This window comes from Aphelocoma coerulescens, assembly GCF_041296385.1.
Source record: "Aphelocoma coerulescens isolate FSJ_1873_10779 chromosome Z unlocalized genomic scaffold, UR_Acoe_1.0 ChrZ, whole genome shotgun sequence".
Classification (NCBI taxonomy): domain Eukaryota; kingdom Metazoa; phylum Chordata; class Aves; order Passeriformes; family Corvidae; genus Aphelocoma; species Aphelocoma coerulescens.
Window position 1 is genome coordinate 68700980 of NW_027184085.1, and position 26838 is coordinate 68727817.

The 26838-nt window shown below is 43.8% G+C and overlaps 2 protein-coding genes across 4 annotated transcripts in view; both read left to right on the forward strand.

Annotated features, from left to right (window-relative positions):
* The window catches only part of MEGF10 (multiple EGF like domains 10), an 86665-nt gene extending 66369 nt beyond the window's left edge, over positions 1–20296 (forward strand). For all 3 annotated transcript variants that reach the window (XM_069001496.1, XM_069001495.1, XM_069001497.1), the window contains 12 exons: positions 811–957; positions 3014–3148; positions 3503–3631; positions 6177–6305; positions 7409–7537; positions 9428–9556; positions 10049–10285; positions 11197–11324; positions 11494–11617; positions 13384–13428; positions 15425–15631; positions 16526–20296. In XM_069001496.1, coding sequence (XP_068857597.1) covers positions 811–957; positions 3014–3148; positions 3503–3631; positions 6177–6305; positions 7409–7537; positions 9428–9556; positions 10049–10285; positions 11197–11324; positions 11494–11617; positions 13384–13428; positions 15425–15631; positions 16526–16689 — 1703 coding nt within the window. In that variant the 3' untranslated portion in view covers positions 16690–20296. The remainder of the gene's footprint in view (positions 1–810; positions 958–3013; positions 3149–3502; positions 3632–6176; positions 6306–7408; positions 7538–9427; positions 9557–10048; positions 10286–11196; positions 11325–11493; positions 11618–13383; positions 13429–15424; positions 15632–16525) is intronic.
* Positions 20297–24532: 4236 nt separating this feature from the next.
* LOC138103881 (uncharacterized) lies at positions 24533–25369 on the forward strand. Its single transcript, XM_069002492.1, has one exon. It carries the CDS (start codon positions 24533–24535, stop codon positions 25367–25369), a length of 837 nt encoding a protein of 278 aa, XP_068858593.1.
* Positions 25370–26838: the final 1469 nt, after the last annotated feature.

A 26838-nucleotide genomic window follows, 5' to 3' on the forward strand; every position in this document is an offset into this window, starting at 1 on the left:
GTTAATGCAAAGTGCTGCAGACACAATACGGTCTGAGTTCCACGGTGGTGCCTGCTGGCATTTAACATGCACAGTGCTTCTTAAAAAGCAGGAAAATTATATTTAATGTTGCTGCATTGAGAAAAAAAAATTACAGTCAAACAAACAAAAGAACCCATCAAACAAACTATGATTGGATGATTGCAATGGGTGGTTTGTATTGTGATCTATGTAGAGATTCAGGTTGTGGCCATTTTACAATCAATTTTATACCAAAGCAGGTTAAACAAAGCACTGGCTGACCAGCATCCTTAACACTGTGGCAGCTAAGCATTTTGGAATGCTCACATGGTGTGTTTGGGAACCCTTTGTGTGCACTACATTTTTCTGTCTGGTACGAGGCTGAGCAGTAATCAGCTCACCACTAATTAGAAATCATCCAGTGTCCCGCACCCCATTACTACACAGAAATTATGTCAGACACAAAGAATTCTCAGAAGGAAAAGTTCCTGCAATACCTTTTGTTGTGCATTTCCCAAACGTAAAATCTGAAACCAAAAATCTTTCGCTGTTTTGAAGCAGCCACTATGGAAGAAGCAAAAGCCATTTATGTGCATCTCATCAATATGAAGAATATGAGGGAAATTCACACTTCTGGGGGAAAGCAGGAACAGAGATGCAAGTTCACCTTGTACTTTCCTGATGTTAGTGATGTTTTGATAAACAGGTTGTGTGAGCTGTGTTTTAAAGTTCAGTGCTGTGAGAAGCAAAAGTTTAACCTAACTGTGCATAAGAGCTCTTCAGAGATGTTTTGTTTGTTTGTGGTTGCAGGTATTCACTGTGACAGTGTCTGTGCTGAGGGACAGTGGGGTCCAAATTGCTCCTTGCCTTGTTACTGCAAAAATGGAGCATCCTGCTCTCCAGATGATGGGATCTGTGAGTGTGCACCAGGATACAGAGGCACCACTTGCCAGAGAAGTAAGGACAACATAAATGCTTTAAAAATCTCTTTTTCTCCCTCTGTTGCTGGGAATACAGATCATACAACATCATAATGCCTTGCTAATTGTAGTGTGAAAGACTAGGAAACCTTCCTTGACTGGACATTTTGTCGAAATACATGAGTATACAGAAAAAAAAAAGTGTTATCTGAAATGAACAAGTGTTTTCATCTACTAGTGCTCTTCTTGTTATGGGACAGCTTTCCTTTTATTCATTGTCTGTGCTGTGGCATTGTTATGGACATGACTTCCCAAGAAATATCGTAGGGGATTCCATTCTAAAGCATTTCCAAACATGACTGATGAATGTCAGGTTTGTAATATAGGTAAATAAAACACACATGAGTTTCAGAAACCAAAAGCCCTCCCACTGAGTCTGGTAGGAATCATCAGCTTAGTTAATATTTGAGTTTTTAACACTTATTTTCTAAGAACAGTCGGTAGGATCAGGCCTCCTAGTAAGTAGAGGATATCAAATGTACCCTTGGTTCCTTTTGGAAAACTTGTCTGTGTTAAATTCAGATTGCAGGAAGAGAGATAGAGATGAACTAAGGAAAATCATGCCAGAACCAGGGAGGGAGACAGTAAGTCTGCCCTCCCAAGCTTTGTCACAGTTTTCCAGTAGTCCAGCTGTCTTCAGTTTGAATCGGTGAAGCTGTGAGGGAAAGGTGTTCAGGGAAGAGAAATGTGAGTTTCCTGGAACTGAAGGGGAGCCCAGCTTCCAGAGCAGGTCTCCCAGAAACAGGTTCCAGGAGCAGGTGGGTTAAGGACAAGCAAAGATGCTCCTGGGTCTTCCAAAAGAGCCTTAAAAGACAGGAGACGACCTGAAATGGTCACTGAGAGGGAGAAGGAGAACCAGAGGAAGATGAAGTTGTATCAGTCCAGGAATGGCAAAATTTCAAGCTGAAGGCTGTGACATGGCACTGCTAAATCCCACATTAGTGTTGCATTAGTGCTCCTTGAGCATTTCTGTGAGAAGTAATTGTTCTCACTATCTAATCTCCAAGGGCCCTGCAGTCAATCAGTGAATCCAAAGTGTAACACTAGCATGTAAAAATGTTCCCTTGTGTTTTGGACCTGCGCCTGTAACCTGGACAGGAGGCTCCAGTCCAGTGCCCCTTGGAGGCACGGTCTGCAGGCTGGGAAGACAAAGGTCACACGAATAATTTGGATCCTGGTCAGAAAGTGCCTTTTCAGTAAACAGGAAGATCTTTTGGCACTGTTTCACTGGGGGAGGTTAATCTCTCTGGAGAGATCCTGGCCATATAACTTGGTATCAAGTGTGTAATTAAAAGACCGATTCTTGAATGAAATTAAAATATTGAAAAGATTCCAAGGTGGTTTGGTAGTGCTAATTGCAGCTGTTCAGGTATTTCTCTTGATCTATTACATAATATTCTAATTTATCAGGAAATAAATGGCAAAAGGGATTAGATCAACAAAGAAGGAGAAGCAGCCTTTTATTTCCCCCCTTTTTTTTCTTTTTCATTTTGAGGAACTCGTGCTTTTAGCAACACAATTAACGGGACAACTCTGTATTTCTGGTTTCAGGCTCTCTGAAAGTTAGGGTGACTCTGGACCATGTAAAAGAAAAGTTGATTGGAAAACATCTGTGCTTTTTATCCAGTGAAGTTATGGCTATTTGAATTCCAAGTTAGGAAACATATCAGGAATCAAGGTCTATGATGACCGTACTCATCTAGAGATAAAACTATCCTCTCTGTTACTTCACATGTGCTTCAAAAGACGTCCTTGTTTAGCCAAATAAAGTATGTATGCATTCCAAACATTTTCCAAGTTCAGGGTGGCTTGACATATAGTGGAATGTCAACAAAGTCATGATGAACCAGAACACACCAAATCCTTGACGAGAAGGAGCAGATCTTGTTTTGGGAGTCTAAATCACTGAGCTGCACAAACAACAATGACCACCCCTGGGGCTGGAAGGCAGAGCCAGTTCCAAGCCAGGAGCAAGTGTCCTGCAGGGTGGCTGCTGGCAGGCAGCAGTGACACTTTGTCCCCTCTGGTTCCAGTCTGCTCGCCGGGGTTTTACGGACACCGCTGCAGCCAGACCTGCCCGCAGTGCGTGCACAGCAGTGGCCCCTGCCACCACATCACTGGCCTGTGTGACTGCCTGCCTGGATTCACAGGAGCCCTCTGCAATGAAGGTACAGCTGGCCATAAATGCTCCGTGGGATGTACACACCAAGGGCTGCAATGATTTCCATTCTGTCACTTGGGAGCTGTAAAGCCAAAGATATTTTCTGTTACGGAATGTTCAGTTTATGAACCAGGAATCTTAAGCTGTTTCATCCTTCGGGATGAAGCCCTCTGTACTCTGAATTGCATTGTTTGTGTAGTGACTGTGGGTATTGTGCTCACCATAATTTATAACACCTCACTTTAACCTTATGCTAAGCAATACCTCTTGATCCAAATATTGGTTGTTTTCTCCTGAAATGAAGAAAGTAAGGTCTTGTTCTGATCACTAAGGAGTTCTAATTCTGCCAATGCCTTCTCAGTGTGTCCCAGTGGCAGATTTGGGAAGAACTGCGCTGGAATATGCACTTGCACCAATAATGGGACTTGCAATCCTATTGATAGATCCTGCCAGTGCTACCCTGGATGGATTGGTAGTGACTGCTCTCAGCGTAAGTACCAGCTGTTTATTTCCCTTTAATTTTAGAACAAATAATCAGGGTCCTGTTATTTAAATTACGATTTTTATGGTAATTTATGGTATATTAAATTTTATGGTTTCTTTGGTAAAGAAACACTCTCTTAAGTCAGAAATTAGGACTTCATGGTAAATAACGGAGAGATCCTAAACTTCTCTGTCCAGGCCAAGAACAAAGGTGAGATTTTCTGGGACACAGCTTGGTGCTCTGGCTGTACAACCATCCTTGTTCTCAATAAGCATTTGAACATTTTGTTAAGAAATTTGTCACTATACCTTTTTTTTAAGTGCTTGTAACTCTGTAATGGATTTTCCTCTTTCTTCCTTTTATAAATGTTTTCACATTTATAGACATATTTTTATGTCATTCTGCCTCAGTGAGTATTGTCTTGGTGCTCTAAACTCAGTGGACTCTTCATTACTGACTTAAAAAGGAGAAGCGAAGGCCCTAATTTTGTTGCTTTTTGTAAAGTTATTTTATTAAACAGTCACTCTCTATATGCCTGGAGGAGTCTATGCAATTCACTAATTATGGCAAAGAATTGTTTTAAGGAAAACTCTCATAAGAAGCATATCCAATCCCATAAGGTGCTAAAATCCACACAGTCTGAAACACACACGTGCCAGAATTTCAGTCAACCCATTTTTGTGAAGGAGAGAAGCTGCGCCATACCCTGATACATCAAACATTGTTCAGGGTTTTCCAGAGAGGTGCATTTTTTAATAACATGGCTCATTGGTTTGTATCGTTTACGGTTTGACTGGCCCTGGTTACCAGGCTCTGTACAAGTGCAGGGTAACATCTGGTCAGTTTGGGAAAAAAACCCCTAAAAACAACTTTCCTGGCTAAATTCTGCGAAGTGATTAGCATGCACAGCCCAGTATGATACCAAAATAAATCGTGGGCCCATTCCTGTGGAAGCCAGCGGCTACAAAGGTCCCTGTTTTTATGGTAAAATAAGTAGGTAGTTGGGAGATTAGCAGAATAGGGGTATTTAGGAGGAGGAGGGACTTACTCACTGAATCAATATCAAGAAAATGGTGCCAGCAATATGAATGGAAGTGTTTATTGAGGCTGTGCTCACGGACCATAACAGAGGAAGTTTATTTGCTTTGTATAAAGGCCTTTCGTTCACATGGAAAATAATGATTCCATTAATTTCTTTCAGAACCAGCGACCTTTTTTAAACTTCTAACCTTTTGCCTTTATGTGATTTACATTCCTTCGTAGCTGACCACTAGTTTCAAACACAAAACACTAATAAAAAATTATTACAAGGCACAACTGAAGTGAAAGTAACAAAAAAACCAAACTTAGTGCTTTTTTTCAATACATGGTAATACAGTTCTTAAGGAACTGAAATTTGGGAAAAAAGATGATACTTTGGAAAAATACAGCCCACATATACATGAATCATTACGCAAACGTTTAAAGGTTTCAAGAGTTTTATTGGTCTCAGGCAATCAAATCAGTACAAAACAGTAAGGAGTTACCAGCCTTTTAAATTTACGCAGAAATAAAAGCAAGGCTTCAGTGTCTGACCAGTTTCTTCTCTCCTGTGAAATACTGACACTGCACTTCCATAAAACTATTTTTAAAGTACTAAAGAACTATTTATTTTACTACTTATTTTTAAAATAACTCAGTACTACTTAAAGTACTGCTTTCTTTACTAAAGAAAAAAGCCCCCTCAGGATGAGAATCCTACTCAACAGAAAGGGTCTATTCTTAGAGTACCCTCTTCGCTTAGTGATATTCTACCATGAAGAAAATTATCTTTTGCTGTCTCTGAATGGTAATTAGTATTTTGGAACCACTTTGCAGTTCTAGTGGCAGCACATAGCATCAGATTCATCCATCACGACATTTCCAAAGCAGACAGTAAATTCTGTCTCATAATGAGTCGACGTGATTGCGAGCAAAATAATCTCCATTCTGTGGATAATTACTTGGGGTTTAGAAATACTATATTGATTATTGGACCCATGGAAGTAACTGAGTTAACCAGATTAAGGTACAGACCTGATTATCTTCACCACATTTAGGCAAACACATACAATTTAGCCGTGGAAGCAAGAGAAGCAAGCTTAGCACTGGGTCTAAAGCTCTAGGCTATACAGGATTTTCACATTCTCTGTTTTCCTTCAGTTTTGAGATTTAAAAGCTGTGTCCCCTTGACTGTCTGCAGATTAAAAAATAAATGAAGGAAGGAAACCTAATGGCTTTCTCTGAGAAAGCTGCTATGAGTGTCCTACTTACTGAGTATCAAGTATGCATTTTTCACACATTTAATATTTTTCATCGCTTTTTACCTGAAGTAAAATGATGCCTTAGCTGAAATAAATGAATAAATCTGTGACTGTTTACTCAGAATAGAGCAGCCCAAAACATGCACTTGGGAGAAAAACAGCAAACACCAAACAAAGCAGTGCTCATGTGTGAATGGAAGCAGCTCCATTCATGTGCATCAAGGAACCTTTGTCATTTGAGGTTAATTAATTGCTCTGGATTGTTCCAGCTTGCCCACCTTCCCACTGGGGACCAAACTGCATTCACACGTGCAACTGCCACAATGGAGCTTTCTGCAGTGCCTACGATGGGGAGTGCAAGTGCACCCCGGGCTGGACTGGCCTTTACTGCACACAGAGTAAGTGGATTTTGTGCTCATTCTGCGTCTGAACACCAGTGACAGAATTATCCTCCAGAACAGCTTGGAGCTCAGCACCTGTAATTCAAATACTGACACAGAAGCTGTTTCATTTAGAACCTTGAAAGACGATTTCACTAGATTGTAACATCGTAATTTCTTCTGGAATTTTCTGCCTTTAATAATACATTAATACTGGTTTTGGTTTTTTTCCCCCCAAGAGCTTTTTGTTACAGCAAAATAGCTGTGCAGTGACTGGGTGTAGGTATGGGGCTGTCATTACATGCTGGCTAGACTTCATACAAAGTTTGAGAAATAAACATTTGTTAGAAATAAATATTGATAAAGTTGGCTTCTTATCTCTGCCATATTACACCTTCAGTTTGGTTTACCTTCAGTTCAGGTTGCCTCACTGACTGTGATCCTGGCCTCAGCCCCTGTATTTGACCTCAAGAAATACAGGACTGCTGACTGTGTTTTGCATTCATTGTTCAAATACATGTTTTCCATAAAATCAGAACTCCTGTTTCAAATGAGTAATGTCACAGTGGCAAGAAATAACAGATACATCATAGGACCATATGGATGCAGTTCTGGGAGACATTAACTATGCTGGTTCAGCTGTCAGCTATCAGGGGTTTTTTGCTTCCTGCTGGTGAATAATGATCTCTTTGCAGTGGTGTGTCTTCTTCATACTGAAGCGGTTTCTTTGTGAGTAGCTCAGGTACAATATGTTGTTATTTTGGATTTTTTAATGCTTCAACAAAAACTATGAAGGAAATATATCCAGAGGTTCACTGACTGATGGACAGACTCTCAGATTGCTCTCTTCTTCCTCTCTCAAATCTCTCTTGAAGCCCATTTCTTCAAGGAGCTGTCCCTGCTGTCTTTTCAGAACCTCTGCTGCCAGCACCATTTCCAATCCCCATTTTTGCTTGATGTGTGTTTGAAACCCCTTCAGACCAGGCAGGTCTTGGTCCCTTGTGCCACGAGAACACTCCATTTCTGGAGCTGCAGGAGTGAGTCCTGCACTGAACCAGAATGTTCCACTCCCAGGGCAGCTGTTTCACCCCTCTCTCCCCTTCCCTTTGCTTGTGTTGCAGGGTGTCCCCTGGGGTTTTTTGGGAAGGACTGTGCCTTGATCTGCCAGTGCCAGAACGGAGCCGACTGCGACCACATCAGCGGGCAGTGCACGTGCCGGACGGGCTTCATGGGGCGGCACTGCGAGCACAGTGAGCACCCCCTCTGCCTTGGGACACAGCCTCTGGGTGCAGGGGGAGTTCTGATGGGCAGAGAGCTTCGGGAGCTGGCCACAGGCTTTTCCCAAGCAGTTTAAACCCCGACAGATTTAAGTTGTTACAGACTGGTGGCTGTTTCTTTGCGCTGCGTTTGGTCGTAACGCTAAAGGAACACCCAACTACTCCGTCATGTAAAAGCAACAAAATGAATCCAAGGAATTGTCATTAGCATCCTGTGAAAGCAACAAAATGTGTCCATTAGCATAAACCACAGTGACAGCTAATAGCTGGAAAACTAGAGATAAGGACTAATTCACCAGTGCTGGTGGATGAAATCAATCTTCGCAGTGTGGTTTTACAGCACAGCTGGATTGTAAAACCGTCGTAGGTGGCGTTTTGTTTTCATATGTGTGTGGTTCTCTCCTCAGGAAGGTCAGGGATAACACCTCTGACATCACTGGTGGTGTAATGTTGTACAACCTTGAAAGAATAATCAGGCTCGTGAGCACAGGACTGTTTGTCCAACCTTTGCTGACTTTACGGAGCTGTGCTCCCAAATTTGTGCATTCTCATGACATCTGTATTTTCTCCTCAAAACATCAACGATGTTCAGGAAAAGATGACTTTTTTAGATAGTCTCTTGATGTCAAAACATCACTTTGAATAATCTGGCAAATCTAACTCTGTTACAGATTTTGTATTTTATCCTACAAGTTGATAATAATGATTTAACAACGTTAAGCTAAATGTTTTGGTATTAATTCTAATTTAGATCTTAAAATGCCGAAATGTATTATGACATAATGGGTTTTGCCCACCCATTTACTTCAGTATTTATAATCTTGTTTTGTTGAATGCAATCAAGAGAAGGAGGAGGTACATAAACATGAAGTTTTTCACTTGAGTTGGGAATTGTCAAGACTGCAAGAACATTCTCCGGCACCCAGTGTGTTACTTTATTCTGTAAATTATTCCAAATTAGGAATGCATGAAAGATGAGTTAAATTCTTTTAAAGAGACAAAAAGAAGTAAATATGGTTGCAGAACTCTTGAGAAGTTTCAGGAAATTGAGTCACAAAAGGTGAAGAAATACCACGTTTGCTGAAACCATCAGAACTACTATAATGTGACGGGCCACACAGTACCAAGAGGTGGCAGTATGAAAGAAATAATTCTTGTCAGTGTAGGATGATTCTCCACCAGCATACTTACATGAGGTAGGAGACACTTTGATTGGTAATTAAGCATTGTATTCAAGTCATTCAGGGAGAGAAATAATTAAGTACAACTCTCCCAATTACCTTATTCTCCATAATTTAGCATTTTTCTCCTGTTGGTAGTTTCTCAGTGTATACATTACAGTATTAGAGCATGCTATGGGCAGCAGTTTTATTTCTCTATAAATGTGTGGTGCATTTTAGACTCACTGTTACGGCCCTTTCCTCTTGCTGTTTTACATCAGCACATCTGTCACACCACAGGACTCCATCCAGGTGTCTGGCTCCACGTGCATGATTATGTGACTTTCCATGCACTGGCATCTGAGTCTTCTGGCTCTTTATTCACACCCTGCCCATTTCTTTTCTGCCTTCTGCCCTTTTTCTCCTTTTTGCCTTTTTTTTTTCCCCCCTTGATCCCTCACTGCACCAACCGAGCATCAGCAACATTGCAGGTAAAGGATGAATATACATCTAAATACAACTTCCCTCTCTCCTGCACACTGAGGGGTCCTCTTAGGAGCCCTTCCAGGAGAGATCTGATTCTGACAACACATTGCCATCTGCTGACCAGGGACAGGAATGTGTGGGGTTAGACCCGTGTGGTGCTGCAGACCTGTAACTCCAAAGCTTTCAATGAGTTTTTGCTTGTTTTTATTCTGTGCAGAATGTCCCCAGGGCACATATGGGTATGGATGCCGCCAGATCTGTGACTGTCTGAACAACTCCACCTGTGACCACATCACAGGGACCTGTTACTGCAGCCCAGGCTGGAAAGGGGCCAGGTGTGATCAAGGTAAAGCCCAGACACAATAAAATTAACTGTAATGGTTTCACACAGAGATTGCATGCACCAATTAAACACCATCCCTGTGTCATTCAGTAAATAAATCTGACACGTGCATTTAAGTAGCCCACTCTGTTAATTTATGTAGGTTTTGTAGGCTTTAAATTAGATGCCTCAGTGATAATTAATTGGAGCAAAGTACTCAAGTGAAGATTGCATGAAATACAGGGTTGTGCTGCTGAAAGCTGCTGATGGAGCATGGGCTTTACCTGCCCCATGTTTTTGCCCAGGGAACGTTCCTGCTTTTTCAGATTAATGAAAATACCTCTTTCTGGGAACATTCTGAGTGTTTTTCCTTAAGGTTAGGGTTGGTTTCTGACAGAGTTCTATTCTGGCCTTATTAAATACAGTTAGATTTAGAAGTGAGATTTTGTCTCCTGCTCCTGACACGTGACCCCTCTCGATTTATGCCACTTACTTTCATTTCTTCTTCCATTCCAGCCGGTGTAATCATAGTGGGAAACCTGAACAGCCTCAGCCGTACCAGCACTGCCCTCCCTGCTGACTCCTACCAGATAGGAGCCATAGCAGGCATCATCATTCTTGTCCTGGTTGTGCTTTTCCTGCTGGTGCTGTTCATCATTTACAGGCAGAAGCAGAAAGGGAAGGAGACACACATGCCCACGGTGACCTACACCCCTGCTATGAGGGTCATCAATGCAGATTACACCATTTCGGGTAAGTGACGTTTAGAACAGATTTCTTTTTTCCTCCATCTCTTGGCTTTGTGCTCAGATCTCCCCCTAACAGGGCTTGAATTCACATATTTCTGCTTTTGGTGTCTCACCCTGGCAAAATGGTGTTAATTGTAAGGAAAATACTGTACATACCTCACTTTACTGTGCAACATTTTGCACCCTCAAATGTTTTTTCTGCATTAAACATGGACATTCCTATTCCTCTACACCTACTTTTATATACAGTTGGAGTGTGGCAAAATCTGGTTTCTACAAGGGACTTCGAATTCAATGCCAACAGCTTGAATACAGAAAGAGTGTAGAAAATCAGGATTTCACACTATCTGTGGCAAGATTCCGCAGAGAAACAGACAGCGAAAGGTTTGCAACTAATTAAGGGAAGGAGCAATGAAACAAACAGGAGTTTTTGACCTACTGAAGTGCCTCTGAGTTGGGATTCAGTGGGTGAATGGAACTTCAGCCAATGGTACCTTCTGAACACCACTCTTAAGGAAAGCAGCAGCTGAAGGAGGCAGCAGGAGCACTTGCCAGAGTGAAGAAAAAGCAAATCAGCAGAATTCACGGTGTTCTTGAAGCACCAGAAGATGTTGGTGCAGATTTGATGGTACAATAGTGATGAATAGACAAGGAAAACAGAGCAAGGGAGCACAGCAGAGAGAGAAGCTAGCAGGTTGCACTTGTGAGTGCTCCTTGCTGAAAGTGAGGACACGACTTGTCACTTACTGCCCTTCTTTGAATGAATAAAAGATACTTAGTTTTGTGTTTGTTGGGGTTTCTTTAAGAAACTCTAGGTCAGATTCTGAAATCAGTACAGCACTGTCAAAAGCATACCTTAAGAAAGAAATGCCATGTTATTTTCAGTTGTTCATTTCCCTTCCTTTTTCTTTTCAGAAACCATCCCTCATACCAATGGTGGAAATGTCAACAGCCACTATTTCTCTAACCCTAGTTACCATACTCTGACCCAGTGCTCTAGCCCACCTCATGTCACCAACATGGAGAGACTGACCTTGGCAAAGGTAAAGCAGAAGAACATGGAAACTTCTCTGTCAGTCTTTAATTTATTTTACTTTGTTCCCTCATCTCTCCTGTTTGGCTTATTTTTGCTCTTCCTGATTGTCACCTGGAAAATCAGCAGCTTCCCACCAGTTTCATTTTTATTTTATTCCGTATCTTTCTTTGAAATAGGCAAAAACCAGTCAGCTGTTTGTGAACCTGAAAAATATGGAGCCTGGAAAAAGAAGTGCTGTCATGGACTACACAGGAACACTGCCAGCAGACTGGAAACACGGTGGCTACCTCAATGAGCTTGGTAAAAAAAACCAAACCAAACCAAAAAAAACGGAAGAGAATGTGAATGTTATTCATTCTGTGTGGGATGCATCCCTTAAGGCAGGAAGAGATAAAAAAGTGACCCCATGTGAGGAATGGTGGAACAGTTTGATGCCCATTGCAGACATGATGTGTAAAATATGTCATACTATTTTTATTAAAAGATTTGCTTATTGATTAGTTTCATAAAACAACGGGTTTTGTACAGTAAGGGTCTGCTTGGACAAAATTACAAATTCTTATTAAATAAGTGAAAGGTCGCATATAGTCTTTTTTGAAATCACCACAAAATGCCATCAGTGGTTTAGAAAGTATATTTTCATTATCTGAGCCACTTCAGATGTAAGTACTAGATCTTCCCAGCTAAGCCTCCTGTTTGCTAAAAGACAGAGGATTGTCTTCAAGAAGAAAAATTCCCAAGAAGTTGTGAGAGTTGCTGTCTCCTGCTCTATGCTGCCTTTGCATCCTTTTCCATTCTCATGCATTCCAAAAAGGCTGGATTGCACTGACCACTGGGGCAGGTGTAATTCAGAAAATTTAATTACCTTCATTTCTGGTACTTACATATATCAGACTCTGGGATTCAGAACAACAGTATGCAACATTATGTTTTTTCCTGCTCTTTCCCAATCTTGGTCAAACCACAAATCAGGCTCAGATCTGTTGTGTTTGGTTTGGGGTTTGTTTGTTTGTTTTTTTTTGCAGGAAAGGGTTTCAGTCATAACACTCAATATTCAGCTTTATATTTCCTTGTACTCACATATAATGCTCCTCAGAGACACTTGCTGTGGTTAACCCAAGGCAGGAGATCCTGAGCAACAGGGAGGTTCCAGAGGACTGGATGAATGCTGGTATTATGTCTGTTTTCCTAGAAGATCAGATAGGATTACTTGCCTAACCTGAGGCTGCTGGCCTGAGAATTAAACTGGTAAAAACAACAGAACAGCTGACATGAGATCTAATAAATAAAGATGGAGTAGGAATAAAATTAATTATCTTTGGGTCTCCTTAAATAATATCACTTCCCTCTTGAAAACTATGAATTTTGTTTAAATAGTGCATAGATAAAATAATTTTAGGCTTTTATAATGCTTCCAGCAATAGTATTACAGTACAGCCTAATTAAAAAATCAGCTCTCCACAATATCAATCAAAGCTATTTGAACAGATCTGTAACCAGGGAAGTGCCAGGTCTCTGAAGACAGCTGTCATGCACTGCTGTTTACATTTACTGAGAGGAATGTGTGAGTAACAGGGAATTGCAGAGATGTAGATTCAGGTGCAAGGTGTTCAGGACACTGGGACTGGAACAGGGTGACCCTGATTTGGGAGTGATTAAATTTGGAAGCAGAGCATCGAGAACTGGAGTAAACTCTGCACACCCTGAGATTCTCAAGTCAAGGTGGGATGCCTTTCTGGTAGATAGGTTTATCCAGACAAAATAAATAGGCTTAATCCAACTTATTAGGCTTATTCAAGAGTGAGTAACTGGGGTTATGTGAGGTCAAACTGGATAATTTAATGGTCCCTTATGACCCACCTTCCCTGGAAAATGTGCAAACATATAGTAACAAGCGCTTCTGTACCCCCATCCTGGGCAGTTCCACAGTGCTCATGAGAGAATTATTCAGCTAAGGCAGGAATGAGTCCCAATGCAATTTTAAAACACTTAAAATCTGTTGTCTAATCACTTTTGTTTTCTTTTATTTTAAAACTACTCTGGTTTTTGTATCATTTTTTCCTCAGGTGCTTTTGGACTTGACAGAGGATATGTGGGGAAGTCCCTGAAAGGTGAGGTTGTTTTCTGATGTATTTAGATGAAATGACATAGGCATTCCTTTTACTCTTCTAAACTACCTTTGGTTTCTGGGTGAAGAGAATACAGAAATAATCCTGGACTAAATTTTTCCTAGACACTGAACCAGTGCATGATTGGTTTGTTTGCTGGTGCGGGGTTTTTTTTCTTTTTTGAAGGGAGGACAAAAAACCCCCACAAAAACAACAAACCAAGTCATCTTGAGTCCCCTGTATGTCACACAGATCTAATGTTTTGTCATGCTTGAGTCACAACACAGCTCAATTCTAGACTGCAGAAGATGTTAGGAGGACACATGCTGCCTCTGCTGAATGGCTTTAAAAGAGAGGCAATTCCAGTTGCAGCTCGCATGGTCTACGTGACCACAAACCTTCACCACATCCACTGCAGGCCCTTGGAAAGGATATCAAAATACAGAGACACAAGCAGGAATGAAAAAGCTTTGGAAATTCAGGGCAGTGATCTGATATTTTGATCATCTGAATTACCCAGTTTTCTCATAAGACTTTACAGTGTACCACCCCGGTGCGTGTCATTGTTTGTGGTACCTGATTAAGGCATGCCAAGGGTGCCTGGATATCCACACAATGGAAAAGGTGTAGCAAAGTCCGTATGGATAATGAGTTAAATACACAGACAGACAGCAGCTGGTTTGTCCCTGTCCCCTTATGTGTAATAGGGGACAATTAAATTGACAGAGTGATTTATTACACCTGGTTTTTCCTGCCCTTAGCTCACACCAACCCCCTGCTGCTCCAGGCTAGGGCAGAGGGGCTGGAGAGCTGGGAAAGGCCCTGGGGATGCTGGTGACAGCAGCTGGACACAGCCCAGGGGTGCCCAGGTGGCCAGGAAGGCCAATGGCCACTGGGCTGTCCCAGCTGTGGTGTGGCAGCAGGAGCAGGGCAGTGACTGTCCCTGTGCTGAGATCACACCTCAGATCCTGGGGGCAACTCTGGGCCCCTCACAGTAAGACAGGCATTGAGGCATTGGATATCAGGAAAAATTTCTTCACTGAAAGAGTTGTCAAGCATTGGTGCAGGCTGCCCAGGGAAATGGTGGAGTCACCATCCCCAAGGGGATTTAAAAGAGGTGAAGATTTGGCACTTAGGAGCATGGTTAAGTGGTGGATTTGGTGTCACATAAATGGTTGGACTCAATGATCTGAAAGGTCTTTCATCACCTAAATGATTCTACAATTCTATGATTAGACAAAACCCAGTTCAATTGAGTCACAAAATCATGAGCACCCATCCACTGACAGGTCCACCAAGGTCAGTCTCATGTTGGATACGGAGTCAGGAATGAGCTAAGGAAGTCTCAGTTTAAGTGACACAATATATCACAAAGCAACACTGAGAACAAAGTAACACAAGCACCACAAAATGACTTCCCAGCACGAGCAAACCCATCTCTGAAGCCAATTATTCATCCTTCAGTTAAATCCTGACATCACAAGCCACCTGATGTTTCCTTTCCAGTTCTCCCGCGTGTGCCTTACAGAAGCGTAGAAGCAGCTGGTTATTTTAGTGCGGCTGCATACCCAAACTTTGCACCATCCAAGCCATCCCTAGAAATCATGCTGCCTTTTGCCCAGACACTGCTCTTGGGAGCAGTCTCAGATCAGTTATTCTAATAGTGTCCTGAGTTCTGCACTTGGAGGAGCAGAAGTGCGTGTTAAAAACTGAGTCTACAGATTATCTTTATATCATGCTAGTGGCATTTTGACCAGAACTGAAGACTTTGCAACAGTAATTTGCTGGTGGCAAGATCGAATCCATTAAAGAGCATACGTGTTGAGATGCTTTCATTGATTGCTGTAAATAATTCTGTAGTGTTATGACTGGTTTCCATTTAAATATTTATTTCTGTGTGACTTTTCAGAACTCAGCATTAAAGAACACCCTTCTTTTTGGTAGCAACGTCCATAACATGTAGCATGCTTGAGACAGTAACACATTTTTCTTTTTGTAGATCTGGTGAAGAACTCAGAATACAATTTAAGTAACTGCTCACTGAGCAGCTCTGAGAACCCCTATGCTACTATCAAAGACCCACCAGCTCTGGTGCCAAAGAGTTCAGAATGTGGCTATGTGGAAATGAAGTCCCCAGCGCGTCGCGACTCTCCCTACGCCGAGATCACTGGCTCTGCCACAGCCAACAAGAACGTGTATGAAGTTGGTAGGTACAAAATCTACCCCTAGATGCTGGGGTTGAGAACAAAGAGCACTGGGCTTTTTATTCTTTGATTCAGTTTAATCAAAAAAACGTGAAAATCACTGGAAAAACAGAATGATGTGTTCAGGCTCTGTGTTCTGTCCGAAAGCCGTGACAACAACCTTATTACTCTTTTGGTGTTATTCACACAAACAGGGTTTGCAGTACCTTCAGCTCTGTTCTGTAACCTACAGGTACCTCTGAATTTCCCTGGTCTGAAAGCCTTGCTTTAAACAACAGAGTAAGATAAGCTTAGCATTTGATTGCAATATAGTTCAGCTCTAGGTTAGACTAAATGCAGCTGGCCTAAGTGTATGGGAGGGATAGAAAAGTTCTGTTTCCTTCTCTTCATCAGAATAAAATGGCATCTTCACCCACAGACACAGTATTCCACTAATATGAGCCCTACCTAGTTACTGTATTTCTTTAGTTACAGAAAACTTTGGGGTCTTGTGGAGTGGTAGCTATCGTGATCATCTCTGGGCTGTAATAAATTGTGTCCAGTGTCGCAGGTTATATTTTCCTTTCCTGTCTGCAATTAGAGATCACTCTGAAATCCATCACTGTGCTTTTCAGGACTGTTAAAAAAAGCTTGATTGAACACCCCAAATTCAAGCTTTCTTATTTTTTATTTGCCCACATGTAAAGAAGAGATGCTGGTCCACTTGGTTCTGTCACGGCAGGGCCCTGCTGGAAGTGTGAAGCCAAAATATCACCCTGTGTTTCTAAACCTGCGTTTCAGGACTCAGCATGATGAGGAATCTTTCTGAAGCAGAAACTGCAATGAAATATAAATATCAAGAGTTTTTGTTCTGTTCGCTGCTCCTAACGTTGAGTGCACGTGCTCTCTCCTCACAGAGCCCACGGTGAGCGTTGTCCAGGGCGCGTTCGGCAGCGGCGGCGGGCGCTTTGGCCAGGATCCCTATGACCTCCCAAAAAACAGCCACATTCCGTGCCACTACGACCTGCTTCCCATCCGAGAGAGCCCCACGCCCTCCACAAAGGGGGTCAGCAGCGAATGACCCCACAAGAAGCTGATGCCTACAACCCTGAGACTCTCAAGGGGCAGAGTGGCATGGTCGTGCTCCTTCCTCTCTAGTTTACCATCTATCTTGGCTCCTAATCTGTCCGGCAGATAATCGCTGTACCTTAAGCAGAATCTCAGCACGAGGTCTGTATTGCGTATACAAGTGACAGATGGACAAATGCCACACTCTGGGGATCCTGATTATTCTTTCTCTTTTTTTCATGACAGTAAATTTTATAGAAACAGGTACGCAACACATTTATACTGTAATATACTGGCTTAAAAAAATAGTAGTTTGCAGATTAGTCTTGATAACATCACATTTTAGCGACTTCAAATATAGGCTTCATGTCTGTCATGTTTCAGAGTAGTAATACTCCCAGGACAGTGCAATTTACCAAATACCACTTTGTACAGGTGATCTGATTCACCAGTTATTCACTAGTAGAAGGAAAACTGCCTTGCCAAATTCTACCTTCCATTCTTATCTTTAGTCAAGACATATTATAAGAAACAAGATCTGATGGGGATAAGTAAGCACAATATTGCAGTTGTTTGGGAACTCCATCATCAAGCTCTGCTGTCCATTGCAGGTGGTGGATGTACTTTGCTTGAATACTTCTGGAAATAAAGTAATTGCATACATCAATATTACATGATGCTTCAAGATCTCTTAGTACTGCAGACCCAGCACCAGTCTTCAATAAGTATTTTGCTGCAGTTCAGCTTCATTATGTTGCAATTCTGACCACTGTTTCTGCCACACACAAACTAATAATCCACAACATATCAGTTATTACTTAAAAAAATTTGTAAGTTGAATCAGTTTATTTTTGTCACCATGGACTGATTATGTAAGGAGTGGACAAAGGTGATGACTTCTGTAAATCTTAACTGCAAGGAAGGGTTTACATTTTATAAAAAGGTAGTAATAATGACTGTAATATAGGGTAAAGATAGTAAAGTGTTCTGACTTTTTTTTCTTAGAAATAACTAAGCAAACTCTGTGCATACTTGCTAAAAAGGCACCTTTTCTTTTTTATAGTTGATGTAGGGAAACACATGCTTAAGCTGGTCTTTTGCATTGCTAATAATGTGACACATGTACCCCCCTACCTTCATTAACTTCTGTCTCCATTTTTACACTGTGTGTCTGTGTTTTTAGTGAACTAGCTTGTAACTGCAAAATTATTCTAGTGTGTGTCCATTTCTTTTGCATTTTTGCCAACTGGCCTTTATTTTGTCCGGTTCAAGGGACCTCTGGGCAGAGCAAGAGGATCAAAGTAAGAATTCGTGTCACACTGATGTCTGTCACAGGTGATTGGAAAATACATAACAGTTCAGCTTAATTCATTAATTCGGGGGGAAAAAAAATCAAGGTGTTCTTGTTGAGAACAGCAAGAATGCGGAAGAAAAGTAAAAAACAGTTCCTCCTTGAAGTTTATCTGACTCTGTTGACCATGCAGATGGAGACCATCTCTCCAAAAGAGCCCTTTTTTTTTCCCAAAGGAGGCTTTCACTCTTTCCAAAATACCCTATTATGAACTGCACGATTCAGTGGAAATTAAATTCACCAAGGTATCCGTCCATGGGACAGAATTTTCCCCAAACACGTCAACCTAAGGGTAAAACAGTTGCTACAGACCTGACATCCTCTTTCAGTGGAAAGTTACTTCTAGGAACTTAGGAGTGATCTGCCAGCATTTAACGTGACCTGGCAGTGCCTCTGTAGCACCTTGTGCCCAGGGTTGGTGTGTCCCTGATGGATGGGGAAAAGGATACTGGCTGTTCTGCAATTCCCTGGGCATTTCTTGTACATCCTCGGAATAAAGAATTCCATTACCTTTGGATTTTGCAAGTACAGAATTTAGCTAGAAGATTTCAAAGGCTGGTTGCCAGGTTCCCTGTCTAAGATGAAGTATTGCCTGGGTTTGTATGCATATAGATAAAATGTAGAGCTACTGGTATATACATCTTTTTTGTATTGTGTGAAACAGACTTCAAAATAAAACCTTTCTTCTCTAAAGCCATGAATAGAAACTGCTGCATTTAACAATTGGGAGCTCATAAAAACTTATTACTCTTTTTGAAGACCACGAGGTAAATCATCATATAAACAATTCTTTTAACATGGAAAAGTGAAGAGCTGAACAAATGTTGGGAGGTTTTTTAAATTTCCAGTGTATCACATACCCTCAACGTGATACATTCAGTCAAATATCCATGAAAGTAGATGAGTTTACTATAATTTTGCTTATTGTGTGTGCTCTAAATATACCCATTACTGAGGTCTGCCTTTCTGCATGTGGGTAAAACGCCTGCTGTGTAGTCAGCAGTAGCAATGTCTGTGTAAATCCGAGCTGGATCTGCAGTACGTACAGGGCAAGCAAATGGCTTGTGAAAATTCAGAGAAGGATTCTTGGTAAGGTGCTCAGAACACTGATTTCCTGGAGTGCACTCTGCTCTCAGCTTCAGAGATCCCCAGCTCAATCCTCGTGACTGCCAGACAGCTCTTCTTGTAGATCCCACTGTGGTCTTCACACAACTTAAATACTTCTGGAAGTGCATTCTGTACGGTGGAGGAGACTGAATGGGTCAGTTATGTAGCAATTTTAGCAAGCACTCAGAGAACTGGCTTCACCACAGACAGGAATGGAAAGGGATGCCTTGCCTCTATATATTCACATTACAATAGTGACAAAATATAGCATTGAAAATGGAGGTAGCTCTCCCCTAGAAACGTGTCACCATTTTAATAAAAGGCTGCACAAAGCTATTAGCTGACTTTAAAGTAGTGAGTATAAACTTCAGGCTTTAAATACTGTAGGCATCATTAATTCAGGCCACTTAGAAGCATAATGAACCTCACGGCTTTTTACTGTATCAAAGATTTTTAATCACACCACACTGTTACACATCCAATCTGTCCTTATCTTGATCTACCCAGAGAACTTCCATTAACTTTAATTGGAGATGCACATGCAGATTATGGGAAGGAAGATTTCATTGTACTCACACGTTCTGCTGAGACAATCTGCAAGTTCATATTGAAGTGAAGTTAGGATAAAATAAAATCAAAAGCAAGGAATGTGTTCTGTAAATACATTGGATTTTCAAGTACAGTAACTCCAATTTCTTATCTGTGTCCAAATAGTAATTCTTACACCGAAGCTCTAAAGTCCAGACCTAAGAATACAGAGCTAGTTTTGACAAAAAATGCTTTATATTAAAGATTGTATATACAGTATCTGAAATTACTGAAAACAAATGAGTGTGTGTTTATCAATTACTGTAGAGAAAACCTTGTCATTTGATACACTCATACTAGTGCTAGAGCACTGAACATAACTTTTTTCAGTTTTTTAGCCCACAAGACTTCACTTTGATATGATTGAATTGTATTATATTTTTAAAGGAAACCTATCAAGTATGCCTGGCTTTTTTTTTTTTTCTTAGTTGTAACAAAAGTGTTTGGTTGTGAAAACATATATATTTTCCAAAGATGACTGATGTTCATCATTCTCCCTCTCACTACCATATATTTCACTTCACTTCACATACCTGTAGGTTAATGCAATAAAGTTTCTAATGAAAGATGGGAAGTGCTTTGATATTTTTTTTCCCCTTGTTTTTCATTTGCCTATGGGGGATCTTGAAATAGCATGGGAAACTTACCAAATGTCATTTTTGCTCTAATGGTTTAACCCCGGCTGGCAATTACTCACTCCTCCAGGGAGGAGAAGAGAAAAGGGAATTCCATGGGTTGAAATAAGAACAGTTTAATAATTGGAAGAAAAGTAAAATAAATTACTACTACTAATTATAATACTAAACCAGAAAAATCCATGATAGAGGTCTAATGTTTCAGATCAAAAAAGCAACAATTCATTATTGTAAAAGTATAGTTCTACTTTCCAGGCTTTTCCATGCAACTCTGAGAAATACAACTTGGTATTCCTTCAATGCTTTTGAAACAGAGGGCTTAATCTAAATAATTGACTTGTTTTACATTCAAACAGCCATCTTATTAATAAGAGAAAAAAATAAGACTGAGTGATCATGATTAACCACAAACATTAAATAATCATTCGTTATAAATTAATAGTCTCCATAAAGAGTCATGTTTCCATTTAAGAAAAAAAAGGGCTTGGACATTTCACAAAGTCACAGAATCAATTAGGTTGGAAAAGACCTTGGAGATCATCAAGTCCAACCTGTGACCTGACACCACCTTGTCAATTAAACCACGGCAGCAAGTGCCACATCCATTCTTCCCTTACACACCTCCAAGGAACACTGACTCCACCCCCTCCCTGGGCAGCCCATTCCAATGCCCAATCACTCTTTCTGTGCAGAATTTTTTTCTACTGTCCAGCCTAAACCTCCCCTGGTGCAGCTTGAGGCTGTGTCCTCTTCGTGTTGTCCCTCGTTCCCTGGGAGCAGAGCTCGACTTCCCCCGGCTGCCCCCTCCTGTCAGGGAGTTGCAGAGAGTGATAAGGTCACCCGTGAGTCTCCTTTTTTCCAGGCTAAACAACCCCAGCTCCCTCAGCCACTCTTCACACGAGCCCTTCACCAGCCTTGTTGCCCTCCTCTGGACACATTCAAGCATCTCAGCATCCTTCCTAAACTGGGGGGCCCAGAACTGGACACAGCACTCGAGGTGTGGCCTCACCAGTGCCCAGTACAGGGGAACAATGACCTCCCTGCTCCTGCTGGCCACGCCATTCCTGATACAGGCCAGGATGCCACTGGCCTTTTTGGCCACCTTGGCACACTGCTGGCTCATGTTCAGTCGGTTGTTGACCAGTGCCCCCAGGTCCCTTTCTACCCAGGCACTGTCCAGCCACTCTGCCCCCAGCCTTTAGCACTGCAGGGGTTGTTGTGGCCACAGTGCAGGACTTGGCACTGGACTTGTTAAACTTCATGTTTTTGGACTCGGCCCATCTATCCAGCCTGTCCAGGTGCCTTTGCAGACTCCTCCTACCCTCCAACAGATCAACACTCACTCCCAGCTTCATGTCATCTACAAATTTACTGATGGTGGACTCAATCCCCTCATCCAGATCATCAATGAAGATATGAAACAGGACTGGCCCCAGCACTGATCCCTGGGGATCAATGACCTGCTGAGCCACTTAGATGCTCAGAAGTATATGGGAGCAGATGGGATCCATCCTAGTGTGATGAGGGAGCTCGTGAAAGAGCTCTCCAAGCCACTCTCCATTCATTTATCATCAGTCCTGGCTCACCAGGGAGGTCCCAGAGGACTGAAGGTGCCAATGTGACCCCATCCACAAGAAGGCCGAAAGGAGGATCTCAGACACTTCCAGACCTGTCAGTCTGACCTTGGTGCCTGGCAAAGTTATGGAACACATCATCCTGAGTGCCATCACACAGCACCTACAGGATGGCTGGGGGATCAGACTCAGCCAGCACGTGTTTAGGAGAGGCATGTGGAGGCTGGTAGGCCTACTGATTCAGAGACCTCAAAAGTCCCTTGGAGGAAAGGCTCTGAGCCTATTATCTCCTACTCATGGAGACCACAGAAGGCTTTCCCAGGATGCTTTGTTTGATTATGTTAATGTACCCCAGTTCTGTTTCCCTGACTGGCCCACTGGCCTCCCTGCCCCTTTTCTACCCTATATGTCCCTGATCTAGGAAGTTCCCCCTTTCCCGTTCCCCCATTGGCTCCTGTTCCTTTGCCACTCCCTTGGACCTTCCCTGTTGGCCCCCTTGCCCTAGCCCCGCCTGTGTACTGCCCCTGCACCCTCAGATTATTGGTCCCTGATGCTCCCTCCACCCTCGTATATAACCCCGGAGCCTTCCCTGATCCCTTGTCTTTGTCCCTGGACCCCTTCGCACGGCTGGAATAAACCCCTCCCATGGAACCCCATATGAAGACCCTTCCTGCTCTGTCATCCACCTGTTCCTGATAGCTATCCAGCGTGTGTGAGCCTGTGTCTGTGCGTGTGCTGCGTGTAGTGGCCTTACCAAGCCTACTTGGTAAAGCGTTTCCTACTTGGAAACGTTTTCGGGAAGGTCGCAGCACCTACCACGTGGCAGTGCCTACTGCGACAGTGGCAGTGTTGTGGTGACTCAGCCCATTCCTGGGCTGAAGCAGTCAAATGCCACTCAAGCCAGGGCCATCCATTGGGGGGATTTCCCCACCCAAGACAGTGGGTCGGAGGGTGGATCACTGGGTGGCACCGAGGTCTAGGCCGCATCTCCCTGGGTGGCTCCCGGGCTCGAACCACCTCCCCCTGTTCTAGAAGGTTCTCCCTTGTTTGGTTGTTTATTGGCTCCCTGTTGTGACTCTTGCCTCCCTGTTTCCCTTACTGGTTCTTTTTAGATTGTATCCTCCCCCTTGATTGTATCCCATTGGTTGCTGTGGTGATGCAATATTTTTATTGTATTTTCACATGTTCTCTGTATCCCAATGGTTCATCCCTACCTTCCCCACTTCTATTCCCAGTCGGTTTGCCCCAGACCCAAGCCACTCCCCCCGTATTCCCTACATGGTCGTTCTCCTCCCCGTGTTCTAGTCAGTTCCCCATCAATCACCCAAACCCGTCCCATTATTCCTGAAAGTTCTGTGCCTGTCACCAAAGCCCTCCCTAATAATCCTTATATGGTCCCTGTCAATCCCCCGAAATCCTGTCCCCTCAGATACCTTCCCTCTTGGGAATCCCCTAAACCAGGATGCCCCATTGGGGCATGTGACCCTTTTCCCTCTACCCCTCAAGATTATTGGTTTATGTGAATGTCAATCCCTATCCATATCCCTCCCTTAGAGATCCCTATTGGTCCCCTTTCAAGCCACCCCCGTTGTAACACCTCCTTATAAGTTGTTCAGATCTGATCGCGGCTTGCCCTCTGTGGATACCCTTCAATAAACCTGGATTACCTCCTGTGGCAAGCCTCCTCACTACTTTTTATCCTCTCCCTCATTCCTGACTGCTGACAGCTACTGTGCCTGGAGCTTCAGCTCCCCTGAGCAGAGCTGAGCTCCTGAGGAGCAGCTTTAAAGCTGAGAGCCTCCGGCTGCTCCCCACTCCTGCCGCACACCGCTGGTGCTGTCCGGGCTGAGAAGCGAGCGGTCACTGCTACAGCTGGCGCCCAAATTGGGGCCTCCCTGAGGGTCCGACACGCCACGCCAAGGATTGTTTCTGAAATCCATTGGCACATCAGCACCCCGGTGAGAGCAGACCCATTTTTGTCAGGTGGCGCTCCCGGGGACGGACACGGTAGTCCCTCAGCGCCGGAGGGATCGTGTCCAGGGAGAGGGACCCTGCCTACAGCACCTTTGTCCAGCGGAGCAAGTGGTGAGTATCCCTGTTGGCCAGGGGATCAGAGTGGGGCCATTGTGTGTGTGTGTGTGTAGGGGTGCCCCCTTTGTGTGGAGGGGCGAGTGTGTGAACCCCTGAGTGCTCCTGGACCCTTTCTTTTAGGTTCTTCTAAGTTTCTGTTTTGCTGTAGGTAGGGGTAAGTGTTGTGCTGACAGTTTTGTTTTTGAGGCCCCCAGTTTTATCGGTTTTGTGGTGTTTGAATTTTTCAGAGATGGGCACGTTTGTCAGCACAGCAGCAGGGATTTTACTTCCAAGTTTTGGGACTTCTGGAGGAAGGGGGCAAAAAGTTTAAAAAGGGGTTTGTTAGAAAAGTTTGTTCGTTGGCTCTTTTTCCATTTCCCACGGGTGTCCCCAGGAGATGTGACCTCGCTCCCCTTCTGGAATGTGGTGGGGGTAACGCTCCCTCAAAAGGTGAGTGAGAGGGACACCCAGGCATCCAAATTTATCCCATTGTATGTTTTAATTCGGTTAACAGTTAGAGAAAGACTGGGAATGGAAAAAGAGCCCCCCAGTTCTTTCCCTGTTCCTCCTCACACCTCTACCCCTTCCCCTAATCCCTCTCTGGGTGGTTCCCAAGGAGCAACCCGTGTAACGCAGGGTAGCCGCAGTGGTGCCAGTCTCCCTGGCTCCTCGCGAACCCCCCAGTCCCCTGGTCTTGGTCGGCAGGGCCCGCCAGCCAAGACTTCTATCCTTAAACCGTCTGCCCCAGTTCCGTCTCCCAAAGTTGTTAGGTTTGATATCCCCAGTTCAGACCCATCCACCCCTGATTCCACTTGTTCCCCTTGTCCATCCCTATGTCCTTCCCGATCTCCCCAGTCCTCCCGAGTGTCTCCCTATCCTTCCCCTCGTCCTTCCCGTTGCTCCCGAACCGTGTTATCATCTCCCTACCCATCTCCTAGTCCCTCACTCCTATTCCTCCCGAACCCTCAAAATGGTTCCCGGGAGGCTCAAGATGGAGGGGACCATGTGGTCGGACCCCCCTCTTGCACTTCTTCTCCCCATAATCCTTTTCCACCAAACTCTTCCTCTTCCTTTCTTCCACCCGAACTTCCTCCCTGCCCCTCACCACACCCCTTTTCCCAGGACCCCGAGCCCCTTCCTCCTCCCTCGTGGGACATCCTCCACAATTGGTCTGCCTTTTCCGGAGTGGATACCGGTCCCGTCCCTGTTCCCTCCCACTTCTCTGCTGACCCCGCCTACCCACTTCTGGTTTCCACACTCCAATATCCGGTTCCCATGCCATCGGAGCCAGATGTGATGGACCTGGGGCCTGGAACCTGGAACTGGGGCCGGTCTACCATGCCACACCTGTTACCTATGGTGGGGTAGGAGGAGGCCTCCGAGGATGGAAGCCTTTTTCCTACCAAAGCAAAAAGGAGCTCTGCAAAGCCCAAAGGCAGTTTGGCCAAGTGAATATTTCAAAGGTCTTCTTAAAGCCACATTTTCCTCAAACGAGCTTGTCCCTTGGGACATTAATGACTTGTTTACATGTCTGTTAACCCCAATCAAATATCTGTTGTGGGAGCAGACATGGAAACGGTCCTTACAGCCACTCCTTACTGAGCTTTGCAGAAGCAGAGACATGGCTGTTGATGCTGACCAGTCGTCTTTGACATTTGACCACCTGTGCAGCGAGGGGGACTGAAGAGAACCTGGAGAACAGGCCTGAGTAATACCTAAGGCTGTTCTCACAAGGGTCATGGGGGCAGCAGAGAAGGCATTCCTTTCTATCCCCGCACCCGATGCAGAAGCCCCTAAAAGTTACATTAACATAAGACAAGCCCCTGGTGAGTCCTTCATTGAATTTGTTGACAAAATCAGAGCACAGGTGGAGAGGCAGGTCGCAGACCAAACGATGCACCCAATGGATCATCCTCGAAGCAGCCAAGGAGAAAGCCAATGAGGTGTGTAAGATGGTGATCGCCAGGATGCCGGTCTATCCAGAAGCATCACTCCCTGCATTGGTGGAGGCCTGCACGAAAAAGGCCGCCACCATGGACGTAAGGCCTCCACCGAGAAGACCGGCTCCACCTGCGGCTCTGGCCGCCCACCAGCCAGTTCCCCCACAGGCGCCCCCTGAGATCAATGCAACCGAGACAACAACAAAAGGGGAGAACTCCAGGAATTATATGTTTCACATGTCAGGGGATAGGGCACATTGCAAGATTTTGCACGAATGCACCGATGGGTGTGGTAAGGGAAAGGGGGGGAGGGTGCCGCCACCACCACCAGTGCGTGAAGCTGCTTCAAAAAAAAAACTAGGAGCGCAGTGCGGTCCTGCCTCACATGGAAATAAAAATGAGGCAGGGCCTGCGGAGAAAGGGGGAGACAAGAGAGAAACATTTATCACCGGACACAAGAAGTTACCTCATCAAGACTCAGACAGAGTGTTTCTTTTCACTTCTAGGGGCCCCAAGGATATATGGCACCCTCAACTGCCACTGGCATTGACAACCAATGGAGATCAGTGGTTTCGGTCAGATCAATGGACAGTGGTTGCAGTGGACCCACTGGGAGGAAGACTGATGCCTTCAGAGTCCACCTGTAAGTACACGGCCATCGGAGACACCAAGCACACACCCCAGGAGTTGGAAGTATGCCCAGACATTCTCACAAATGACGCGGCAGGACTTCTAATTGTGGCACAGTGTGTAAACCCACCCTTCTATTTGGCTAAAGGACAGATCATTGCCCAAGCCATCTCCATTCCATCAGGAATCCCAGTAGACCATAAGGCACCAGGTGTCTACTGGGCAGAAGTGTGGGTGAGAACAAACCAATTATTTATTGTAATGTCC

Excerpts from the sequence above, each read along its gene's own strand:
- LOC138103881 (XM_069002492.1), top strand. The coding sequence starts at position 24,533 with ATGGAAAAAGAGCCCCCCAGTTCTTTCCCTGTTCCTCCTCACACCTCT.